The sequence below is a fragment of the Mus pahari genome, chromosome 12, assembly GCF_900095145.1.
Source record: "Mus pahari chromosome 12, PAHARI_EIJ_v1.1, whole genome shotgun sequence".
NCBI classification, from domain to species: Eukaryota; Metazoa; Chordata; class Mammalia; order Rodentia; family Muridae; genus Mus; species Mus pahari.
Window position 1 is genome coordinate 28,676,375 of NC_034601.1, and position 21,304 is coordinate 28,697,678.

At 43.1% G+C, this 21,304-nt stretch overlaps 1 protein-coding gene across 2 annotated transcripts in view; it reads left to right on the forward strand.

Moving 5' to 3' along the window:
- Positions 1-20,377, forward strand: part of Slc12a8 (solute carrier family 12 member 8) — a 153,598-nt gene extending 133,221 nt beyond the window's left edge. The window contains exons 10-13 of one of the 2 annotated variants that reach the window (XM_021209883.1): positions 3,352-3,449; positions 6,678-6,795; positions 14,907-14,967; positions 19,198-20,377. In XM_021209883.1, coding sequence (XP_021065542.1) covers positions 3,352-3,449; positions 6,678-6,795; positions 14,907-14,967; positions 19,198-19,360 — 440 coding nt within the window. In that variant the 3' untranslated portion in view covers positions 19,361-20,377. The remainder of the gene's footprint in view (positions 1-3,351; positions 3,450-6,677; positions 6,796-14,906; positions 14,968-19,197) is intronic. The other variant, XM_021209885.1, reaches the window with a different exon arrangement.
- Positions 20,378-21,304: the final 927 nt, after the last annotated feature.

A 21,304-nucleotide genomic window follows, 5' to 3' on the forward strand; every position in this document is an offset into this window, starting at 1 on the left:
AAGGGTGAAGAGGAAAACAGGAAGGTGGGGTACACTGAAGAAAGGTGGGGTACACTGAAGAGGAAGGCATTTCGAGGTGATCTAATGTAGTCAAACAGGATGAGTGGGGTTTGAATTAGATTCAGATCAGTGGCAAGCTTGGCAAGAGTACTCAGTGAAATCTGGTATCTCCAGAGTGGATAGATACAGTGAAGCCAGGTGTGATGATACGTGCCTCTAATCTCGGCAGTTGGAGGTGGAGACAGGAGGATTGCAAGTTTGAGGCCACCCTGGCTGCACAGAAAGATCTTATCTCAAAAACAGAGTAGATTGAAAAATATTGAAAATATCATGGGCTGGAGATACTGTCTTAGTTAGGGTTTTATTGCTGTGAAGAGGCACCATGACCAAGCCGACGCTTAGAGAGGACATTTAATTGAGGCTGCTTACAGGTTCACAGGTTCAATCCATTATCAGAATAGCAGCAAGCATGGCAGCAATTCGGGAAAGACGTGGTGCTGGAGGAGCCAAGAGTTCTACATGTTGATCCACAGGCAACAAGAAGAGATTTGAATAGTTATATTGTTATGTTAGGTGACCTACGATGACAACCTTCAAGTGTAGTAAACAATATTTAATATCCTATCCTGGGGCTTCTTCCCTTCCTTAGACCATGTATGTTCCCAGATGAAAGACACACACACAGCCTTCACATTTTTCATATGCCTTAGGCAGCACAATAGCTGGGAGCTGCCTACCCTCCAGACTGTTAGAATCTACTTTTGATAACCCCACCTTGTCACTTACTATTTACTGTGTTCAGTTTGGGCTGCTCTTAAACCAATCGGGCAGCCCTCTGGGGCCATGGATAGGTGTATCCCATGTTCTCCTGGCCCTTATCTCATGGCGGTTCTCCTTCTCCCTCCTGCACTTCTTCTTCTTCCATGGTAGCTCTATGTCTCTTATGCCCAGCTACTAGCTGTTGGCATCTTTATTTCCCAATCAGAATTAACTCGGAGGTAAGGTCCCAGGGGCTATGTGCAGACTCCAGGTCTTGGGACCCACACTTAATATTACACTAGACAGTAAAAGGCAAAACCTCAACCCTCAAGTGTGGCTAGGGGAGAAGAAACTGAAGTGAGTGGAAGAAAAGATTGCAGGAGTGAACTTTCAAGGAACTGAGAGGAGGGTGCCGAGTGTGTTATTTATATAGAAGTTCCCATGGCCAATGGTGGAGTGCTGTCAGAGGAGGAGCTGTAAACTGACATCCTTACCCAGAGAAGGGCAAGAGATAGATAACCAGGAAGATGGTAAAAGCGACAGTGGTAAAGGGCAAAGTGTCAGGTTTTCTGTGGCTGTTAACAAATCCCCAGGGACAGTGAGTTAAAGAGAAGGCTCAGTTGCTTTACTTTTGAGTGGCGTCACTAAAGTGGCTTTCACTATCATTGTTGGATGGGCTCCTTTTGGGCCTATGGTGTTGCAGAATGTCACAGTGGTGGGTGCATGGAGATCAGGCTACTCACCTCATAAGGATAGTGAGCAGTGAGAGAGAGACAAGAAGGGACAAGGAACAACATACACCCTCAGAGGCACACCCCCATCAGAGTTACCTCCTTCCAACCAAGACACTGTCCAAGTGGCTCCCCCTCCTCCTAATAATGTTATCAAGTTATGAAACCATCAGTGGTTAATCCACCTACAACATCATGGCTCTCACAATCCAATTGCTTTCCCTGAAAATCCATCAGCAGGTAAGTGAGTCCCTGGGGCAAGAGCTTGTGGGGACCTCTCATGCTCAACCATACTAGTCTGGGTGTGAAGTAATGTGATTAATCTGATATGCTTCATTGGGGCTACCTCTGCTTCAATTTAGTTTGTTTTTTTTTTGTTTGTTTGTTTGTTTTAATTTTAAGACATCGTCTCTTTGGGTAGCCCAGGCTGGCCTAGAATTTTTGATCCTTGTGCCTTAGCTTCTTTAGTGCTGTGATTACAGATCCGACTAGCACAGATGTACAGAGTGACTAGTTCTCAGGGCCCAGAGTAAAAAGCAGCAGGTTTGCACTGAAATGCATAATGATTTCCAGTTGTAAGCCTGAACCTCAAGATCAATATGGATGCATGTACATCAAGGGCATAGAAATATATAATAAGTACATAAGAATGCAGATGCATGTGATAGTAAATTCTGTGAAAGAAAAGACATGGGACAAAGGAAACAAAATCAGTATGAAGAATTAGGTTTGTGTGGTACGGATGAACTTTTGTGAGGCAGTGATATGGTCTATGACCTGAAGAGTGGATGACAAGCCAGCAGATAAGGGACCTATGAGAAGTGAATGTCCAGCAGGATTCCAGACACCTCCTACCCATCAGAAGCAGCCCAGGAAGACAGGACCAGGGCATAGATGAAGAAGCTCTGAGAGAGGAGTTGGTACAGTCAAGGTACTTTGGCTGAAGAAGGAATTTGATACTGGAAAGTAAAGAGTTGAAGGGGTTGACACATTTCCCCAGCAACTAGCTCTAGAAGTTCAGTGTCAAAATAAGGCATGTCACACAGCAGAGTCCAGTATTCTGTTGTATGGCTCACCGTGCATGGTGCTCTTGATGAGTCGACCACAATGTTAAACCATCTATATGTGTTGTCATGGTTCAATTGAGTGTGTCTGAAATTATGTAAATTGAGAATGCAGAGCTAAATAAAACATGCAACCCTGAGAGGCTCCAGTGTCCCTGAAGCCCATGATGAAGCGGGTGGAATGTATATGTATCAGTGCTCAGATCCCGTTGTCAGCTTCTGGTCTGTCTCTGAGACCAGACTAAGCTAGCTTAAATTACCAGAGGTCAGATGGCGGCAAAAACTATCCTGTTGTAGACAAAAGCCAGCCTGGACCATCAGTTCCAGTGATCACACCAGGACCCAAACATCAGATGTCCAGCTCCTCTCTTCTGACCCCCCTCCACCTGACCCCCTCCACCTGACCCCCCTCCACCTGACCCCCTCCACCTGACCCCCTCCACCTGACCCCCCTCCACCTGATCCCCCTCCACCTGACCCCCTCCACCTGAAAGAGTGGAAGATCTAGACTTGGGGTCCCCTTGGATGACAGATACAGACAAATGTGCAGTAGACTAGAGAGGCTCCCACTTCCACTCTGGCCTTTCTTCCTGCTCTTTTCAGGTGTCTGCTATTGTGAGGCCATAAGTCCTTTGTCCTTTTTCCTCTGTGAGCAAGTAACAGATTCACAAAATCTAGGGACATGAGTGTGTAGGTATTTGCTTATAAAAAATAGAAGGGGTTGGTAGTAAGTTTCTAATGAAGGATGTGGCCAACTCGTTTTGTTTTGGTTTTTTGTTTGTTTGTTTGTTTTTTAGATTTCTTTCTGAAATGCAGACCTCAGGAACAAGATGTCCAGAGGAGACCAAGTGCTTTCTATGCTTGCATGTGTAACCCCTGGGTCTCCCTGTTAGGGGTGAGTAATTAAATCTTGATCTCAGTGTCCCTAAGAACTCAGGTTAAGGGTTATGCATGTGTGATTTAGGGGAAGGAAAAGTATTAATTAGCATCAACATGATTAAATTGCTTGCTTTATTGGAATTAAGGTGAGACTGCCATGACAAGATTTACATTTAATGAACCACTCATTTTAATCAATTATCTACTATTTAAGTAATCATATGGGATAAACTCTGGGTTACTAATTTCATGATGATTTGTTGATTGTAGAGAAGAATGGGGCATTAAAATAATGTGATAGTTAATTTCAGATGTCTAGATGTCTTCTAGAATGGACTGAGAGACAGGCTTTTGGGCATGTCTGTGGGGTTTATCTTGATCAACTGAGGTGGGAAGAATTGCCCACTGTGGGTGGCACCATTCCTTAGGCTGGGTGCCTGGACTGGATATAAAGGAGAAAATGAGCTGCACAATCATTCTTCACTCTCTGCTCTAGACTGTGGGTTCAATGTACTTGGCTGCCTCAGGTTACCACTGTTGTGACTCCTTCACCATGATGGACTATACTCTTTCTTCCTTAAGCTGTTTTGTCAGAATAGTTTATCACAACAACAGGAAAAAGTAACTAAGAAAGAGTGTCTACTTGTTGGTGGTTTTGATTAAGTGGTGACTTTTAAAAGGGTATTTCCCCCCCAAAAAACTTGCTTGAGTAAGTGTTTAGTTATTTTTTTCATTCCAAAATCCATAATCAAGGTTCTAGATCCTGATTGTAAAATTGACGATTGACACTAACCACCACAATTTCACCCCTGGTCCTCTTGTGCTTATGGCCATTTCATAATGTCGGATGTGTTTAGTTCACCTCAAAAGGCCCTGTATTCTCTCAGTTTCAACAGCGTTTAAAGTCCAATGTCAAAGTCTTAACCCTGAACTCCTACAAAATTAAAACAAGGTACATGCTTCCAATATGCAATAGCACAGAATAAGTATTCTCATTACAAAAGGAGGGAATAGGTAGGATCATAGGAAAGAATGATCAGAGTAAAGCAAGATCAAAACCCAGCAAAGCAAACACCAAGTCCTACAGTTTCATGTCTGCCATCTTGGGGCTGTGGAATCATATGGGCTCAAAAAAGCTAGGATAGCTCTACCCAGATAGCTCCTCTGCCTGTGGGAACTTAATCATTTTTTTTTCTCAGGTCCACTGTACTATGCTTGTAGCTTTTCCCAGCAGATATCTCATGGTTCTGACATCTCCAATATCCAGGGCCCTTCCTTGTAGCTTAGGCCTCTCCTCACAGTTTCACACTATGGCCCCACAAGACCTCCTTATAGGGGCTCCAACCTTACAACACACTTACAGGTCCCAACATCTCTCTGGAACTGTGGTTCAATACCACAACCCCATCCACCCCAGTCTTGCATCTTTCATGCATATGAAACCAGTACCACATGGCGGCTGCTGCTGCCAAATTCTGCTGCCAGCTTGGGATGCAGCCTGGCCTCCTTGAAACATAGTTGTATCAGCTTTTGTGTGCTAATTCTGGGAATCCCAGTCTCTAGGCAGGTGCTTTTGAGAATGGAGAATCTGCTTCTGTGTAGTCTCTTTTAATTTAGGTTCTCTTCTTTCAAATAAACTTGAGTTTTCAAGAAAAAAAAAAATGGAGCCTTTGATGGGTAGGTCTTGTCCTGGGGAGGTATTTCCTCTTGTCCCATTACAAAGCAAAATGCTTTTCTTGAATAGTTATAGCCTCTTTTTCAGAATGTGCCTTGGCCTTGTAGTTCAATTTATTCAAACTTTTATTCTTGACAAGCACATTTTATTTCCACTTTTATGCTCAACTCTGTACTTTTTCACTGTATATCTAAATACATGCACAGAAAGTCATCATACCATAGCCTGAATGCTTTGTTCTCTTAAAATTCCTCCACCAAACAAATTAATTTACCATCTTTAAATTCAACTTCTCTTATATCCTTAGGGCATAGGCAAAATGAAGCCACAGTATTGGCTAAAATGTCACATGAATTCTCATGTTCTGACATGAGTCCTTGTTGCCTTCAGAAACATCAGGAGCTAGGTCTCCACTGTCTGTATTTCTATTAATGTTCTTAACTTCCAAGCTTTTAGCAGAATGGTGCACTACTTTACTTGCTATATTCAAAGACTTTACCATCACAAAGTTCCAAATACTTCTACATTCTACCTGTAAAACCAGTTCCAAAGTGCTAAGAACCAGGTAGTCAGGTTCATCACAGCAACAACCCTACTTCTGGTACTAATTTTCTGTAGTAGTTAGGTGTCCTGTTACTTTAACAAAAGCAACTTAGGAGGAAAGGGGATTATTTGGACTCATTGTTTGAGGGTAGAATCCATCATGATGGGGAATCCTTGCAGCAGGAGCTTGAAGTAGCCAGTCACGTTGTATCCACAACCTAAAAGCAGAAGATGCTTATCTGTGCTCAACTAGCTTCCTCCCTTTCATGCAGTCTAGGACTCAAGCCTAGTGATGGTGTCACCTTCTTTACACTGGATCTTAACACCTCAGGAAACCTAATCAAAATAATTTTTCACAGTCATACCCAGGGACTACCCTAATCTAAATAAATTCCTCACCAGCATGCCTACCGGCTTGCCTCCTAGGTAATTCCAGATCCTGTCAAGTTAACATCTAACGTGAGCTGCCTTGGTTTGCTTTCTATGGCTATGATAAACATTATGACCAAATGCAATTTGGGGAGGAGGGGCTTTATTTCATTTTACAGTGTATAGTCCACCATGAAAATAAGTCAGGGCAGAAACTCAAAGCAAGAACCTGGATGCAATGGTTGATGCAGAGGCCATGGAGGGTGCTGCTTACCGGTTTGCTTCCCATGGCTTGCCCAGCCTGCTTTCTTATACAACCCGGGGACACCAGCCCAGTGATGGGTACTACCTGCAGTGGGCTGGGCCCTTCTACATCAATCAAAAATAATTTTAAAAAATGCCTAGAGGCCAATTGAATGGGGGCATTTTCTTAACTGGGTTCTCTATCCCCAGATGACCTTAGTACAAGTTGACAACAAACAAACAAACAACCCAACCAGTACACTACCACAGTAAGATTGTATTATAAGTGAGCTTCAATTATTCAGACTCTTACAGAGCCCAGAAGCTAATAAGAGATCGTTGTCTCCTAAGGCTCTAGCCTTCTGTTTTTATCTGTAAGGTCAGGTCACTTACGCTTCCTATCCATGTCTATAGGCTCTTGCATCCCTGCTCATCATGTTTGTGATCCAGTGGCTCTATACCCTAGCTAGCATGGGTGCTGCTGCCCTTGTGTATTTCTACATTGGCCAGGCCAGTCCAGGCCTTTACCTCGGTAAGTGACTAAGTCATTGTACTACCATTTCCATTGTTTTTTCTAGCTTTCACAGAACTTTGAAATATGACATAGACCCACTTTATAAATAAAATACATTAGTAATTAATTTGAGATTTATAAGACCTATAGAACTAAAATGTATGGCAACAGTAGAGCAAGAGCCAAAAAGGATAAAATAATATGTTGAAATAAAGTATACTGATGTAGCATAATATTATATACTTCCTGTGCTATGAGTAAATGCTATCATATAAACCCAGAGGTATAGTGAAGAGTTATACCTAAGAAGTCAACAGAGGTCAAAAAAAATTGAATAAGAAAAGAAAAACCAAAGAGTTGGAGAGGTGGCCCAGTGGGTAAAGGGATTTGCTGGGGAGCCTGAAAACCTGAGTTTGATCCTCATGACTTACAAGGTAGAAAAAGGAAACTGACTCTTTTGAGGTCAAAGTTATCCTTTGCCCTCCATACAGGTACTATAGCAGGAGTGTGTGTGTGTGTGTGTGTGTGTGTGTGTGTGTGTGCATGGAATAAATAAAATAAATAAATACAATTTTTAAAATTTAAAGAATATCAAAGACAGAAACTAAAAATAAGTATATAAAGACTATTTATTGAGAATAATAAAGCAAAGGCATGACATGTATGTGAGGTCATAGGCAACAAAAGTAGGAATACAGCAGTTTCCAGACCAGCCTGATTTACCCAGAGAACAACAGTGATCTATATAAGCCTATTTGTATTGATTGTCACAGTCTTAACACCCCTAATTAAGTGGCAGCTGAGTAAGAAAGTGTGGCCCAACTGTATGCTGCCTACATGAAACTTCTTTTAATTGGTGAATTTATTTTTGCAGTATTGGAGATCAAACCCAGAGCCTGTGTATACTATGCAAGTGCTTTGCCCTTGAACTACACCCACAGCTAAAGAAATCTGTTTTAGATTTTTAAAACACACAAATAGGTTAAAAATAAAAAGGGTGTGAAAATATATACCAGGCTAAGTCCAATCAAAATATAGCCACTAGAGTGGCTACATTAATATCAAGGTAAGCTTCAGAGGAAAGGCTGTTGCCAGTGATCAAGTGGGTCACTTGATAAAGATGAGGGAGGAAACTCATGAAGAAAACATAATGAACCTAACTTTCATGCCCTTAAAAACAGCTTTAACTAGGTAGTGGTGGTTATAAGCCTTTAATCTCAGACTTGATCAGTACTGTCAACAAGCTTGCCCTAATCTTTATAGAATTTACATTCTTCTCAGTAACAAGAAACACAAGGATATTACAAGATACAAATGTTCTGGTAAATTTAAAAACATTCAGTTCAATTGAATAAAATATTCCTATGAAGGGGGGAATAATCAGAAATAAATAAAAGGAAGATAATAGGAAAATCCACAAATATTTAGATGCTAAAAAATGTTAAATAACTAAGAGCTGTGAGTATAGTATAGAAACAACAAATTTCATAGAGAAAAAAAACTAAAATTATGAAATATTTTGAACTGAATGAAACAAAAAATGCAGAATATCAAAATTGTAAGGTATATCATCAAAGAAGAAAGTTTTCAAAATTTTGACCTCAGCTTTAAACTTAACAAATTAGAAAAAAAGAAAAGAATAGAAAAGAAGAGGAAAAGGAGGAGGAAGAAGGAAGAGGAGGAAGAGGAGGAAAAGGAAGAGGAAGAGGAGGAGGAGGANGAGGAGAGGAGGAGGAGGAGGAGGAGGAGGGGAAATTAAACCCAAAGTGGCAAAGGGTGGGGGTAGGGGTGGGGATAGGACAAGGACATAATAAATATCATAGTAAAAATCAAATATATACAAAATTTTAAAAAATGAGAATGCCGACTATGTTAGTTACTTTCCTGTTGTTGTGGAAAACACCATGAGGAAGACAAGTTACAGAAGGAAGGGCTATTTGTGCTTATGGTTCCATGGGGGTCAGAGTCCATCAGGGCAACAAGAGGTAGACATGGAGGCAGGCACTGAATGCTGAGGGCTCACACCTTGAACAGCAAGCACCACGAAGAAAGAGAGTCCCAAGAATGGAGGGAGGTTCTTAAACCTCAAAGCTCATGCCTCATGACATATCCCCTCCAGCAAGGCCTCATATCTTAAACTTCACCAAACAGCGACACCAGCCAAGAGCCAAGGTCCAACCCCTGCACATATGGGGACACCCTCATACGAACTGCCACACCGGGAAACAAATCATTGTGTCAGAAGAGCTGTAAAGTCAGGAGACTTCCGGCCAGACTGAGCAAAATAAGGTAAAATAGAAATGACCAAAACCAGGAATAAACATATCATTGGAGAGTCTATACATATCAAGGGGAAAACAGCTGAGTGAGGTCTTGCACATCTTTAATCCCAGCATTCAAGAGGCAGATGCAGGTAGACCTCTGTGAGTTCAAGGTCAGCCTGGTTTACAGAGGAAGTTATAAGTCAGCAAGAGCTACATAGTGAGACCCTGTTTTTGTTGTTGTTGTTGTTGTTTTAAGGAAAAATGAGAGGGAAGAGGGAGAATAGAAAAGTCTTCTTTCTAATGATAAAACAGAATACCGTAAACTGAATAATGTATAATTTTTGGCTAAGGGTTCTGGACACTGGCAAGTCTAAGATCAGAGGCTACTTAGGTTAAAGCCTAACTGATGAATTATAACACAGAGAGAGGCATCCCATGGTGGATATGAACGTGGAGAAGAGAAAGATAAAGGAAGAAGAGACAGGGAGGAGAGGAAGAGAGATGAATTGATCTTTTTATCTGGAACTCACTCCCTAGATAACTAGCCCACTCCTAGTTTAGGGCATTAGGTCCATGTTCTGCCCCACCTCTGGGGAGGCGAATCACGAGGAGCACTAGACTGTGGTTATGCTGTGCTGCCACCATTGGTGCTGGAGAAGGGCTGAGACACTGCTCTGTGGGTAGGAAAGAACAGCCTAGGATGTGGGAGGCTGAAGCTGGGGTTCCCAAGCTCCCGGGAAACAAGTCACCTCGCAGCTGGAAAACTGCTCAGAGGAGTCTGGACGTATCAGGGGTCTACAGGCCAGCGATGAGGCCAGGACCAGGGCTCCCAAACTCCTGGACATCCAGGCACCACTGGGTCATGTGGAGTTGGGAATGGAGTTGGGGGACTGCCAGCTGAGGACAATGAGCCCAGGCCTGGGTCATGGGAACTCACTGGCGATTGTCCTTAGCTTGGTGGTGGTTGTCCGCTTGGTAGTCAGAAGGCCTTCTCCATACCCTCACAGGAGTTCTTGATGAAAGAGACAGTCCTTGGTTCCAAACTGTTTATTGGTTGTTCGTCGTGGAAAATGGATGCATATCACCTTCTCAGGGTGGACCAGAGATTAAATACCTTTTGCAGGAAGGAATGTCTGGGAAGGGAAACTTATTGACTAAACTCTCAGGGTCTCTAGATACCTCATTAGCATGGAGAACTCTGTTCTGGGCTACATGACTGACAGTGGGGAGTGTGGTCACGTGCTCTGGTCCAGAAATCTGGTAGGGAGATGCCTACTGTCTCAGGCGGGTACCTGGGTGCCAGGGTCTTGGACTCACTCAACTGTACCAAGTTTCCTGGCATGTTCCACTGTCCCACAGAGTATCACTCTGGCTATCAGAATAGCTGAATGACACTTCAGGATCTTGACTTTCAACACTTAACACTAGAGATTATGTTACCACATATAAAAACTGGGGGAGACATCAAGCCAGAGCACGTTGTTTATATTTTTTCCTCTAAAAGATATATTAACAGCTGTGTAACACTCCATTGTGTAAGTGTATCATTTTCATTACTTGTTCATCGGTTGATGGACATCTAGGCTATTGTACACTTACACAATGGAATATTAACCAGCCACTAAAGATGAAATTATAGAATGCACAGGTAAATGAATAGAACTAAAATCATCGTGAGGTAACCCAGACTAAGAAAGACAAGTGTTGCGTGTTTTCTGTTATATATGGATGTTATCTTGGACTCTTTAGATGTGTGTGATTCATTTGAAATACCCATGGAGAGTAGGAAAGCAGTAAGGGGCCATTGGAGTGTGCTTTTAAGTGAGGGGACACAGAATAGAGTGATATAACGGTGGAAGAGAGAATGAGGGAACAGGAAGGATTAAAGGAAGTAGGAGATGGGAGAACAGGGTAGATGAGGGATTACAGGGAAGGATAACTAACACTTTTGAAAAAAGCATGCTTACTATTGTAGAATAAAATATACATATAGACATATAAAATAGTTTAAAATAGAATTGCCCTAAGATGGGATAATACTCCAACAAGATACCACATGCTAGCAAATAATAACCCAGGTACCAGAATGGGTTACCTCTTTTCAAATCATTGGCCAGTGAGGTCCCATAAACTGTCAAACATTCTAGGTAATTTCCACTGTTCTTTGTTACCCTCTAGCATCTGGCCAGCTTTCATGGTGCTGGAAGGTGTTATGCATGCTACAGGAAGAGGAAAGTAACCATCAGTCCCACCCAGCTGCCAGCCCTATGAGCTACAGTCATAACTGACCCAGCAGGATATGGCCACTAGGGCAATAATGGCACAAATGTCATGGGAGGAACCAACCACTTTCTGATTGACCCAAAGTCCGCTCCATGAGATGGAACCTGCTTATGGAACTGTAATGGGGCCAAGAAACTGTGGATAGATAGTTAGGGAGAGGCCCCAGGGGAGAACCAAACACTGCTAAATAGACATAGCATTAAAACAACTCCTAATGACCTATTGCTACATCCATAGGTCCTATCAGCCCTCATCAGAGAAACTTTTTCTCTAGGTTCTAGAGCTAGTTGGCAATTAACAGAGACCCTCAACTGGTCAACATATAGAGAATAAGAGACTGTAGAGCAATTATCCCTGCATGAAACATCCATAACTTACTCCTCACTTCAAGGCTCAGGATCTTATCTAGACAGAGGCAGGAAGACTGTAAGAGAGGCGCTTGATAGCATCAAGGAAAGTGTCTCCCCCAGACACAGCAGGGCAGTTGTGCTGATAGACTCACAATGCTTGGGTGACTCTGCGCAAGACTGTATGCAAGCTCAGCCAGCCAGAATTCCAATGTGGACAGACAGGGGTAGGGACAAAGTCCCACCACTAGATAAGGTGGTATGTGAAAGCTACTGGGAGAGGGAAAATAAATGTTGTTTTTTATTTGTGTCTTTTTTTTTCTTTTGGAAAAAGCCCTGTCTGACCCGGAACTTACAATACATAGACAGGACTAGCCTTGAATTCCCTGAGATGTACCTACCTCTGCCTCCCCAGTTTGGGGATTAAAGGCATACACCACCATACCCAGGCTGAGAGCCACTTTTCTCCCAAGAGCAGTGGGCAACACAAGTCGGATTCAACGGGTTTGAAGAAGAAGAAAATGGGAAGTGTGGGTGGATCTGGAAGGAGTTAAGAACAGTGAATATGATCAAAATTCATTATATGAAATGCTCAAATATTTAATAAAAATATTATCTTTTAAAAGATCTGTTAAAGAGGGACTGGAACAATGGCTTGGCAGTTAACAGCACCTTCTATGCTTGCAGAGGGCCCAAGTTTATCTTCCAGTACCCCATCAGGCAGTTCACAACCTCCTGCAACTCCAGGTCCGAGGGATTCAATGTCTTAACTTTCCTGAACTCAGGTTAGCACACCCACACACATAGACATTGTTTAAAATAAAAAGAAATATCTTTTTTTTTAAAGATTTATTTATTATATGTAAGTACACTGTAGCTGTCTTCAGACACTTCAGAAGAGTGCGTCAGATCTTGTTAAGGATGGTTATGAGCCACCATGTGGTTGCTGGGACTTGAACTCCAGACCTTCGGAAGAGCAGTCAGGTGCTTACCCACTGAGCCATCTCATCAGCCCAAAAAGAAATATCTTTAAAGAGATGTGTTAGAGAACTTGGGCTTGCATAGTATGCCCAAGGTCATGTCCTAGGTACAGTCCCTAGCAAAACACACACACACACACACACACACACACACACACACACACAGGGGGACATTTTCCAGAAGACTCTATGATGTTCCAATTTAAAATAAAGCAGTTAATATCACCAGGTGTGGTAGTACATATCTTCAATCCCAACACCCAGAGTCAGACACAGGTATATTGCTATGAGTTCAGGGCCAGCCTAGTCTATGTAGTGAGTTCTAGGCCAGCTAGATCTACATACAGAGACTCTATATCAAAAGGGAAAAAAATGATTAATATCAAATCCTAACTAAAAATTTCTTCAGATTTACAGTATATGTCTTTTTACAGAAATGCACTTTAGATATCTAAAGTGAAAGCATATACTAAAAATAATGTCTTAGAAAATCAGTAATGCTAGGACGAGGTCCTGTGTAATTTAATTTTATAGATATAATATATTTTAATTAACATAATGATTATATCAATGAGTGCTTCACCTTAAGAAATTTAAATATTTTCCCAGAAATCCAATCACAGTAAAGTATGAAATAAAATTTCAGTTCAGTGTCTATAATTTAGATAATTTAGAATTTAAGTGATTGCAAAGGTAAGATCAGTTTATAGCTATCTTATCTTGATTTTGTAGCTTCTTATAGAACATATATAGGGAGTCGCCTCTCTGAGATTACATACACTAAGGTAGATCAGTAATATTTGCTGTTTTACTGCAGGAACCCTACAGAATACCAAGATAAGATTTTAGCATAAGCATCTTCAAGTACTGCTGATTTCCTAATCATACATTAAACATGATCTGTTTAGTCAATTTCAAGTATATCTGTTCATGCAGTTGAGGCATGCTTTTATTTTTCCTGGTCCTTTGAGACAGGATTTCTCTGTGTTAGTCTTAGTTGTCCTAGAACTCACTCTGTAGACCAGGATGGCCTTGAACTCATAGAGATCCACCTGCCTCTGTCTCCCAAGTGTTAGGATTAAAGGTGTGTACCACCATTTCTGGCTGAGGAATGCATTTTCTAAAAATAAAGCAATTAAATTTGATTAATTTTTTCCAAAGTTGTACATAATTTGAGCTAAGTGCTTGGAATGAAGAGAAAGGAAGTCCATTAAGCTCAAGGCTGTCATAGGCCAGAGTGAAGACCTGTCTTGGTGGGATGGGTGGATTATAAATATACTTACTATGCCAAGATTGTGAGTTTGAATGAAATGTCCCTCATAGTCTCAGGCATTTGAATCCTCAGTCCCAGTTGGTGGTTCTGTTTGGGTTAGGGTTAGAAGGTGTAGCCTTGCTGAAAGAAGCATGTCACTAGGCGTGGTCTTTGAGGTTTCTAAAGCCACACAAGATTTTAAAGCCGCAAGCTGGTCCCAGTTTGATTTCTCGACTTCCTGATTGTGGTTTAAGATATAAGCTCTCAGCTTGCTGGTTCAGACGTCCTGCCTACTGCCATATTTCTATGTAGTGGATATATATATGATATTGTATATTTATGTTATATTTATGTGTATATATGTAAATATAACATAAATATACAATATCATATAATTATTACATAAATATAACAATTTCACTATTTATGTATATTTAAGGTTGAACTTTACTCAGATCAGTGTGCCATATGCAAATGTTATTTGGCTAGTAATAGAAACAAACAAACCCCCTCACTTCAAACATTTCTCCACTCTGAACTGTAAAACTGCCTAAGTGCTAAATCCTGTGAGGTTGTAGGGATGAGAAACCATGTTCTCTGTTCTCAGTGTATGGTCTTAGTGGAGGATTTCACAGCATGCATTCAACACACACAGGTATGAATTGAGGATTGAGTGTCATGAAATGTATTCCTGAGACAGAAGTCAGCCAGTCGTCTTCTCTTGTCTTAACGGTAGGCTCCACCCAGTCCTCCTAAGATGTTTGTAGTTTAGATGTGAGTATTCGGAAACCGTATGTGAGAACAAGTCAGGCTGCTGCCAGGCTGTAAGAGAGTGAGTGTTGTTTGGTTTGAGTGGAAAAGTGTGCTCGTTCTGTGTATATACACACATGTGAAAGTTGTCTGTGAGTATGTTTAGGGGTGTACCAGCCCCCGGTGAAGCTGGGATTCAAGATGTCTAATTCTATGAAAATCCTCAAAACCTATGCCTGTACCTTCTTCGCAGGATCAGCATCAAGCTTCAGCTTTTTCCAATGGATGAAGTCCTTCTTGGTCCCCTCCTGCAGGTCTGTGCCCACTGGGGCTGATACAAGGAGGGATGAGTGTCCCAGAGGCTGGGGAGGTATGGAGTGGTCTTGCTCCTGGCTATGCATGGGCCTGGACTGTGGTGTGGGACGTGACAATGGGGAAGCTCTAGGAGGTTGGCATTTGCTCCTCACTGTCCCCTGCACTCAGTGCACGGCACTTGCTCCTCACCACCGCACCATACTCCATACCCAGTTCACGTCCATCACTGTCATCTATACTCAGTACCAGGACCTTGGCCCTCTTGCTCCACCTCACTTCTTTCCCAGCTTCAGCTCATCAGAACTTCCTATAGGCTCCTGTCCTCGTTCCTCATGAGCCAAGCCTTCATCTAGGATCTGATTACCGAGTGACGGGGTCACCGGAGTTGATCTCAGTGAGTTTACAGTCAGAAGACACATTCCCACCGATACTTAATCACGCCCAAGATCAAAGCCCAAGGAAATGTAAAACTGGATCTTCTGCTTCTCATCTCAGGCCAAAGGTGGTTGGTGCCACTGCACTGGTGATGGACCCTCTAGCCAAGTGTGACCACAAATGAAAGGCCGAGGGGGCTTCCGTGTGACTGCCATGCACACACACACACACACACACACACACACACACACACACAAGGCAACATTCCCTGTGGCCTCTTCCCTGTGAGTCCTTCCCACTCTCGTTGGAAGCCAGGACTTCCTCATCCTTTAAGGCCTCAGGGTTCTGGGAACTTCTGCCATCTGTCCCCTTTCAACAGCAGTGTGAAGCCAAAGCTGCACACCAGGGTTTATTGGGTTGCATTTTGATGGTTTGATTTTGAAACTCTAGATGTCTAGTTTATGCTTGCCAATTCCTGCACCTTCCACACCCAGACATCGCGCTAATGAAGTTTAGGATCCATTTCCATTGATCCCAGATGTAAGCTTAGAATTCTTTTGCTCTCTTTGTGTCTCTTTCCCCGCCCCCCAAGGTTTGTTTTTTTTTTTTAATTGTGGTAAGACACACATGACATAATCTTAATTATCTGTAAGTGTATATTCATGGTATTAAATAAAATCATATTGTCTTATCGCCTTTACCATCACTCATCTCCAGAACTGAAACTCCATGTCCTTTGAACTGTAGCTCTGCATTCCCTTGCATGCTTTGGTTTTTAAATTATGTGTATTGGAGAGCAAAGTATATGCATATGAGTGTAGGTGCCCTAGGAGGCTGGAGTTGTTAGATCTCTCTGGAGCTGGAGTTACAGGCAAAGTTGTAAGCTGTCCAACTTGGGTGCTAGGAAGAGAACTCAGGTCCTCTACCAGAGTGGTACTTTCTCTTCACCTCCGAGCCGTGTCTCCGGCCCATACCCCAGCATCCTTTTTGAGATAGCTGTTTGCGAATAATGGCAATCTGTTTAAGTTGGCACAAGAAGTGAGATTTTGGTGCTAGAACTTGGGATGACAAAGAATAGGGTGTAGAGGTGTAGAAACAAAGGGAGGGGCCAAGAGAGTTGAGGGGCCAGGAATGGAAGAGGGGAATAGCCTAAAAATGCTTTCAACTGCATTATGTGTCCTTGGAGCTGTGGTAAGTATGGGATAACCTCTGCCTCCCATCTTGTCTGGGGCATGAGATGGCTGGGTGGCTCCGGTCACAGAATATCTACATAGATTTTTTTTTCCCCTTCACAACCCAACCTAGAACTGATGAAAAGTAGATTAAGTAGAATTAGGTTTGGCACAGAAGCTGCCTACAAGAGTTTGAGCTTCAAATGTGTGGGTGGGGATATCTGGCATAATCTGATTTACGAGAATATATTTAGTCATTTCTGGCTTAAAAGCCTAAAAAAAGTGGTCACAGGGTTCAGCACGGCTCCTTCTGCTGTACTCTGATTTCCTGGAATGTCACCTCCAAGGTCACTGAGGTCACTGTTTTGGAGGGTGTTCCTAGGAAAAGGCAGCCCTTTGATTGGACAGAAGCTAGTCCACACAACCCCTTGCTCAATGCGTGGCTCTGGACTAGTGAAGTGACTTATGGAGCTCTGGCCAAGTCAGCATCAAACTTGCCGGCCACACCATGGCTCCCGGGTGTGTTCTATGATGATTTCGATGAGGGAAGGGCCAGGGAGTGGCTTAAAAATAGAAACTGGTAGCCATGCTTTCTGCTCTGTAATTTTGACTTTTTTCTAGAATGTCCTCCAGACCGAGGGCGAGTCACGGTGTAGTGTGTTTGGGTTGAAAGATTTGACTGTGTTCTGTTCTCTGTTACACTTGTACATCACAGTAACTCTGTGAGGTTAACCTGGAGCCCTAGCAACTGTCCAGAGGAGGAATCTGCAGCAATTCTAGGAAGCTGATTTCCCTAAATGCAGAAGAATCTGTGGGGTTTCCTCAGTTTTGTTTTGTTTTTGTTTGTTTTGTTTTGTCTTTTTGGCCACTTCTTTTTGGCAGGTCCTACCCTCATAGAGGCAAATTCAGTTTTCAGGAGCTCTTAACCTGACTAATTTAGATTCATGTGACCTGATGCTTGCCAGGGTCGGCTGAAGCTGCGACTGCTTCAGGTCTACAGACTATGGCCTTGGGCCTCTCTCTCTTTACATCACTCTTCATATCTTGTTTTCCTGATTTTGAGCACTTGAACATTCATCTGAGTAAAATAACTGATTCTTTTGGGAGGAGCTGTTCAGTGGAAATCTGTGCCTCTGAGAGAATTCAAGGACCTAATATCCTGTGGACCTGCCATGGAGGGGCAAGACAACAGAGGACTGTGGAGACAGAGGCCTTCTGAGTCCATGAACTGTTGAGGGACAGACAGGACTAAGAACAGCTCTGCCTTCTTCAGCCTCTGATACCTTCTTCTGGCACAGTATCGACCATGATCCCCACTAGTGCATCCACCCGGATGTACAGAGACTGTACCTGCAGACTCTAAATCTGGACTTCTCTTGGTCTTCACCACATTGGTACCCAAAGCATGGGCACTTTACCTCTTAGCTGCTTGCTGAGTAACCTTGGCGACCTAGAAATGACTGCTCACTCAACTTCCTTCCTTCCCTCCTTCCCTCCTTCCTTCCTTCCTTCCTTCCTTCCTTCCTTCCTTCCTTCCTTCCTTCTTTTCTTTTTATGGAATATCTTTTATTTATTTATCTCTTGATATTTTCACACACATAAACAGTGCATCTCAGTCATGTATACCATGTCCCCCAGGCACCTGCAATACCCCCCCACTTCTATTTCATGTCTTCTTTTTGTGTAATAACACTGAGTCCAGTTAGCGCTGCCTGTTGGAATCTTGATTGCTCTTGCTGACTTGATTGTGTGTGAATCATCATATGTGCAATGAGCTCATGAACCATGAGCAGTGGCCATTCCATGTCCAGAGGACAGCATTTCACAGTCCTCCCTGTTCTCTGCTCCTCTTTTCTGCCCCTCTTCCTTAAGTTCTCTCAGCCTTGGTGACAGGGATGGATGTGGATGTCTCATGTGGGACTGAATGCTCAGTAAATACTTATTCTCAGCGCTCGGACCAGTTTTGTCTCTGTATTAACTGCTGCCCACTACAGAGAGAAGCTTATCTGGCTAAGGTTGAGTGCAGTGCTAATCTGTGTGTATAAGCAATAATCATTTAGAAGGCAGTTTGACAACACATTCTTTAGCAAAACAACAGTAGTGAGTTCCTCACTGGGCCCGTAACCTCCTAAATCATTACTTTTGATCAGGATTATGGTACCAAGTCTTAATTCTTTTCTGTGGAGCAGGCCTGAAATCCAATCCAAAAGCAGTTGTTACCCCCATAACCTTTCCTGCTACTATTGCAACCACAGGCATATTTTGCCTAGAAGGGTGGTTTTTTGTATGCAGGGTTGGTGTAGGGACACCTCAACTTTCTCTCTAATGAGCCCAAGCAGTTTCTCTTTCCATTCCTCTCCAATCTGTAGTTTAGTCCCACCATTGTCTCATTCAATAAGAACAAAGAAAAGTTACAGAACTCTCAAACTGTCTTTAGGGTAGGCATCCCTTATTAGAAGGTATAGTTTTATAGTGTTTCACTCAAAAAATGGTCAATATTACCATTTTCACTTGAGTTCATAGGCTGTTGTAGTTCCCAACAATTATATTTTAAATATTTAAAGACATGCTAAGTGTTAGTGCAGCTGGCGTGTACACAGTCTCTCCATCAGGGTGGACTGGCTTCCACAATTCACCTCCACCTCTTCTTCCCTTCTCCCCATCCTATGTCTCCCCCTGAAGGAGCCTGAGGTCCGCCCGGGAGCAAATCATCTTGGCACCATCCCCAGCCAAGGTTGACACAGCAATGACTCAGCTTACCCAGGACAATGCAGACTTCGCCTCCCGAGATCGTTACCACCACTCCTCCTTCCTGAGCCGGGAGCAGCTGATGCCTTCCTACTAGGACCTCGCTGGACCCTCCCCCCCACTTTCTAGAAGCCGCTGTGGAGATGGGGGACCCAAGCCTCAGAACCTTTGGAAGTTGCTTCTACCAATAAGAAACTCCAAGATTGGTCTTCCCACCATAGCCTTGGATGCCAGAAATCACGTTCTGGTCTGAAGTGGCATGTCTAGCCAGACACTAGGTATGGCCATGGCTTCCACGTGTGCCCAACCTGAAGAGCCCACAGGCACCAGGATGATCAGGTGACACCAAGACAACCAAATGTGGAGATACAAAACAAGATTTCTTATTCTAAGGGGCCACAATAAACACTTCTTTTTAATTTTATTGTTTTATTTTTATTATTATTTTTAAAGAATTATTTATGAGTACACTGTAGCTATTTTCAGACAGAAAATAGCATTACCAGAAGAGGGCATCGGATCCCATTACAGATGGTTGTGAGCCACCATGTGGTTGCTGGGAATTGAACTCAGGATCTCTGGAAGAACAGTCAGTGCTCCTAACTGCTGATCCATCTCTCCAGCCCCCTCCCCTGTTTTATTTATTTTGTAATGTATACTACACTTACATGGTTCCAAGCACAGAGTATAGAAACCTCCTTCTCTTCCCCGTTTCTCATGTTTGGTGCCCATCCCCCATCACAGGGGCAGCCCACCTCTTCACAGACCCCTCCCATCTGCAAACGCAGCTCTGTTTACACACACTCTGCATCCCGCTCTTCTCCCTTAATCTGCTATGGAAGCATTTCCGTGAAGATGCTTACACAGTTTCCTCCTTACGTCTCGATGTCTGAATGTGCCTTAATTTATATACTCAGCCTCACGATGAGGGCTTTTAGCTCCATTCTGATATTTTGCTATTACAGCCACTTCTGCAATGAGTCACTGTGTTTGTGTGCACAGACGTGAAGGATACCTGCAGATAAATTCTCAGAAGAAGAATTACAGGGCGACTGGGGATGTGCATTTGTAAGCGGTTACTGTTTGGAGAAATGCTTTTTAGTTAAAAAGTCAAATATTATGACCAGACTTGGTAGTCACCTGGAATCCCAGGACTTGAGAGATGGAGACAAGAGGACCAAAAGTTTGAAGCCAATCTAGGCTGTGCAGTAAGACCCTATATCACGGGGAAAGGGGAGAAATTGCTATGAATTGCCTAACAGTGTATCAAAAATATGCATAGTCCGACTCCCTTACACCTTTGCAGTTGTTTTGTGCCATGGATAGCCTGAGACGACAGGACTGTTGGTTCTTCTGTGAGCTAGACTTTGTAAGCATCCAGCAGTGGGGGCCAGGCCTCCTAATAAGCTCAGCCCCTAACCCAGGCTCCAGTTCCACAGCTGAGCATGGAGGGATGGTCTGCTGGCTCACTTTAGACTCTTCCATACATTCTCCTGAGGTGCTGTGCTGACCTTTCCTGCCATACATGTTCAAAGTGACCCATCCAGGTTTTAGAAGAGTCATGGGCTCCACATCTTTAACAACGCCATACACAAGTCAGTGCTGAGTATGCTGTGGACACATTTTATAAAACACCGGTGTGTTGGATAGACAGTTTAGAGGAGGTGAGGTCTGAGAAGGGCATAAGGGGTCAGCTAGGACTTGTAACCTTCTCTTCTGGAAAACAAGCTCTCACTCATGATGGCTGGGAACAACCTAGCTTTGCTTAAGGAGCAAATGTCTGAGCACTTTTAGATACATACATTTAAAAGATGCAGACTTTGGGTTGGAAGCAACACCACAAAAGGGCCAGCGAGATGGCCCATTGGGGGCATGTGCCACTGTGCCTGACCACTTGAGCTCTAGCCCCAGAAGCCACATGGTAGAAGGAGAGAACCAACTCCTACAGGTTGTCCTCTGACTTCCACAGGTGTGCTGTGATTTTTCAACACATGAACACACACACACACACACACACACACACACTCACACACACACACAC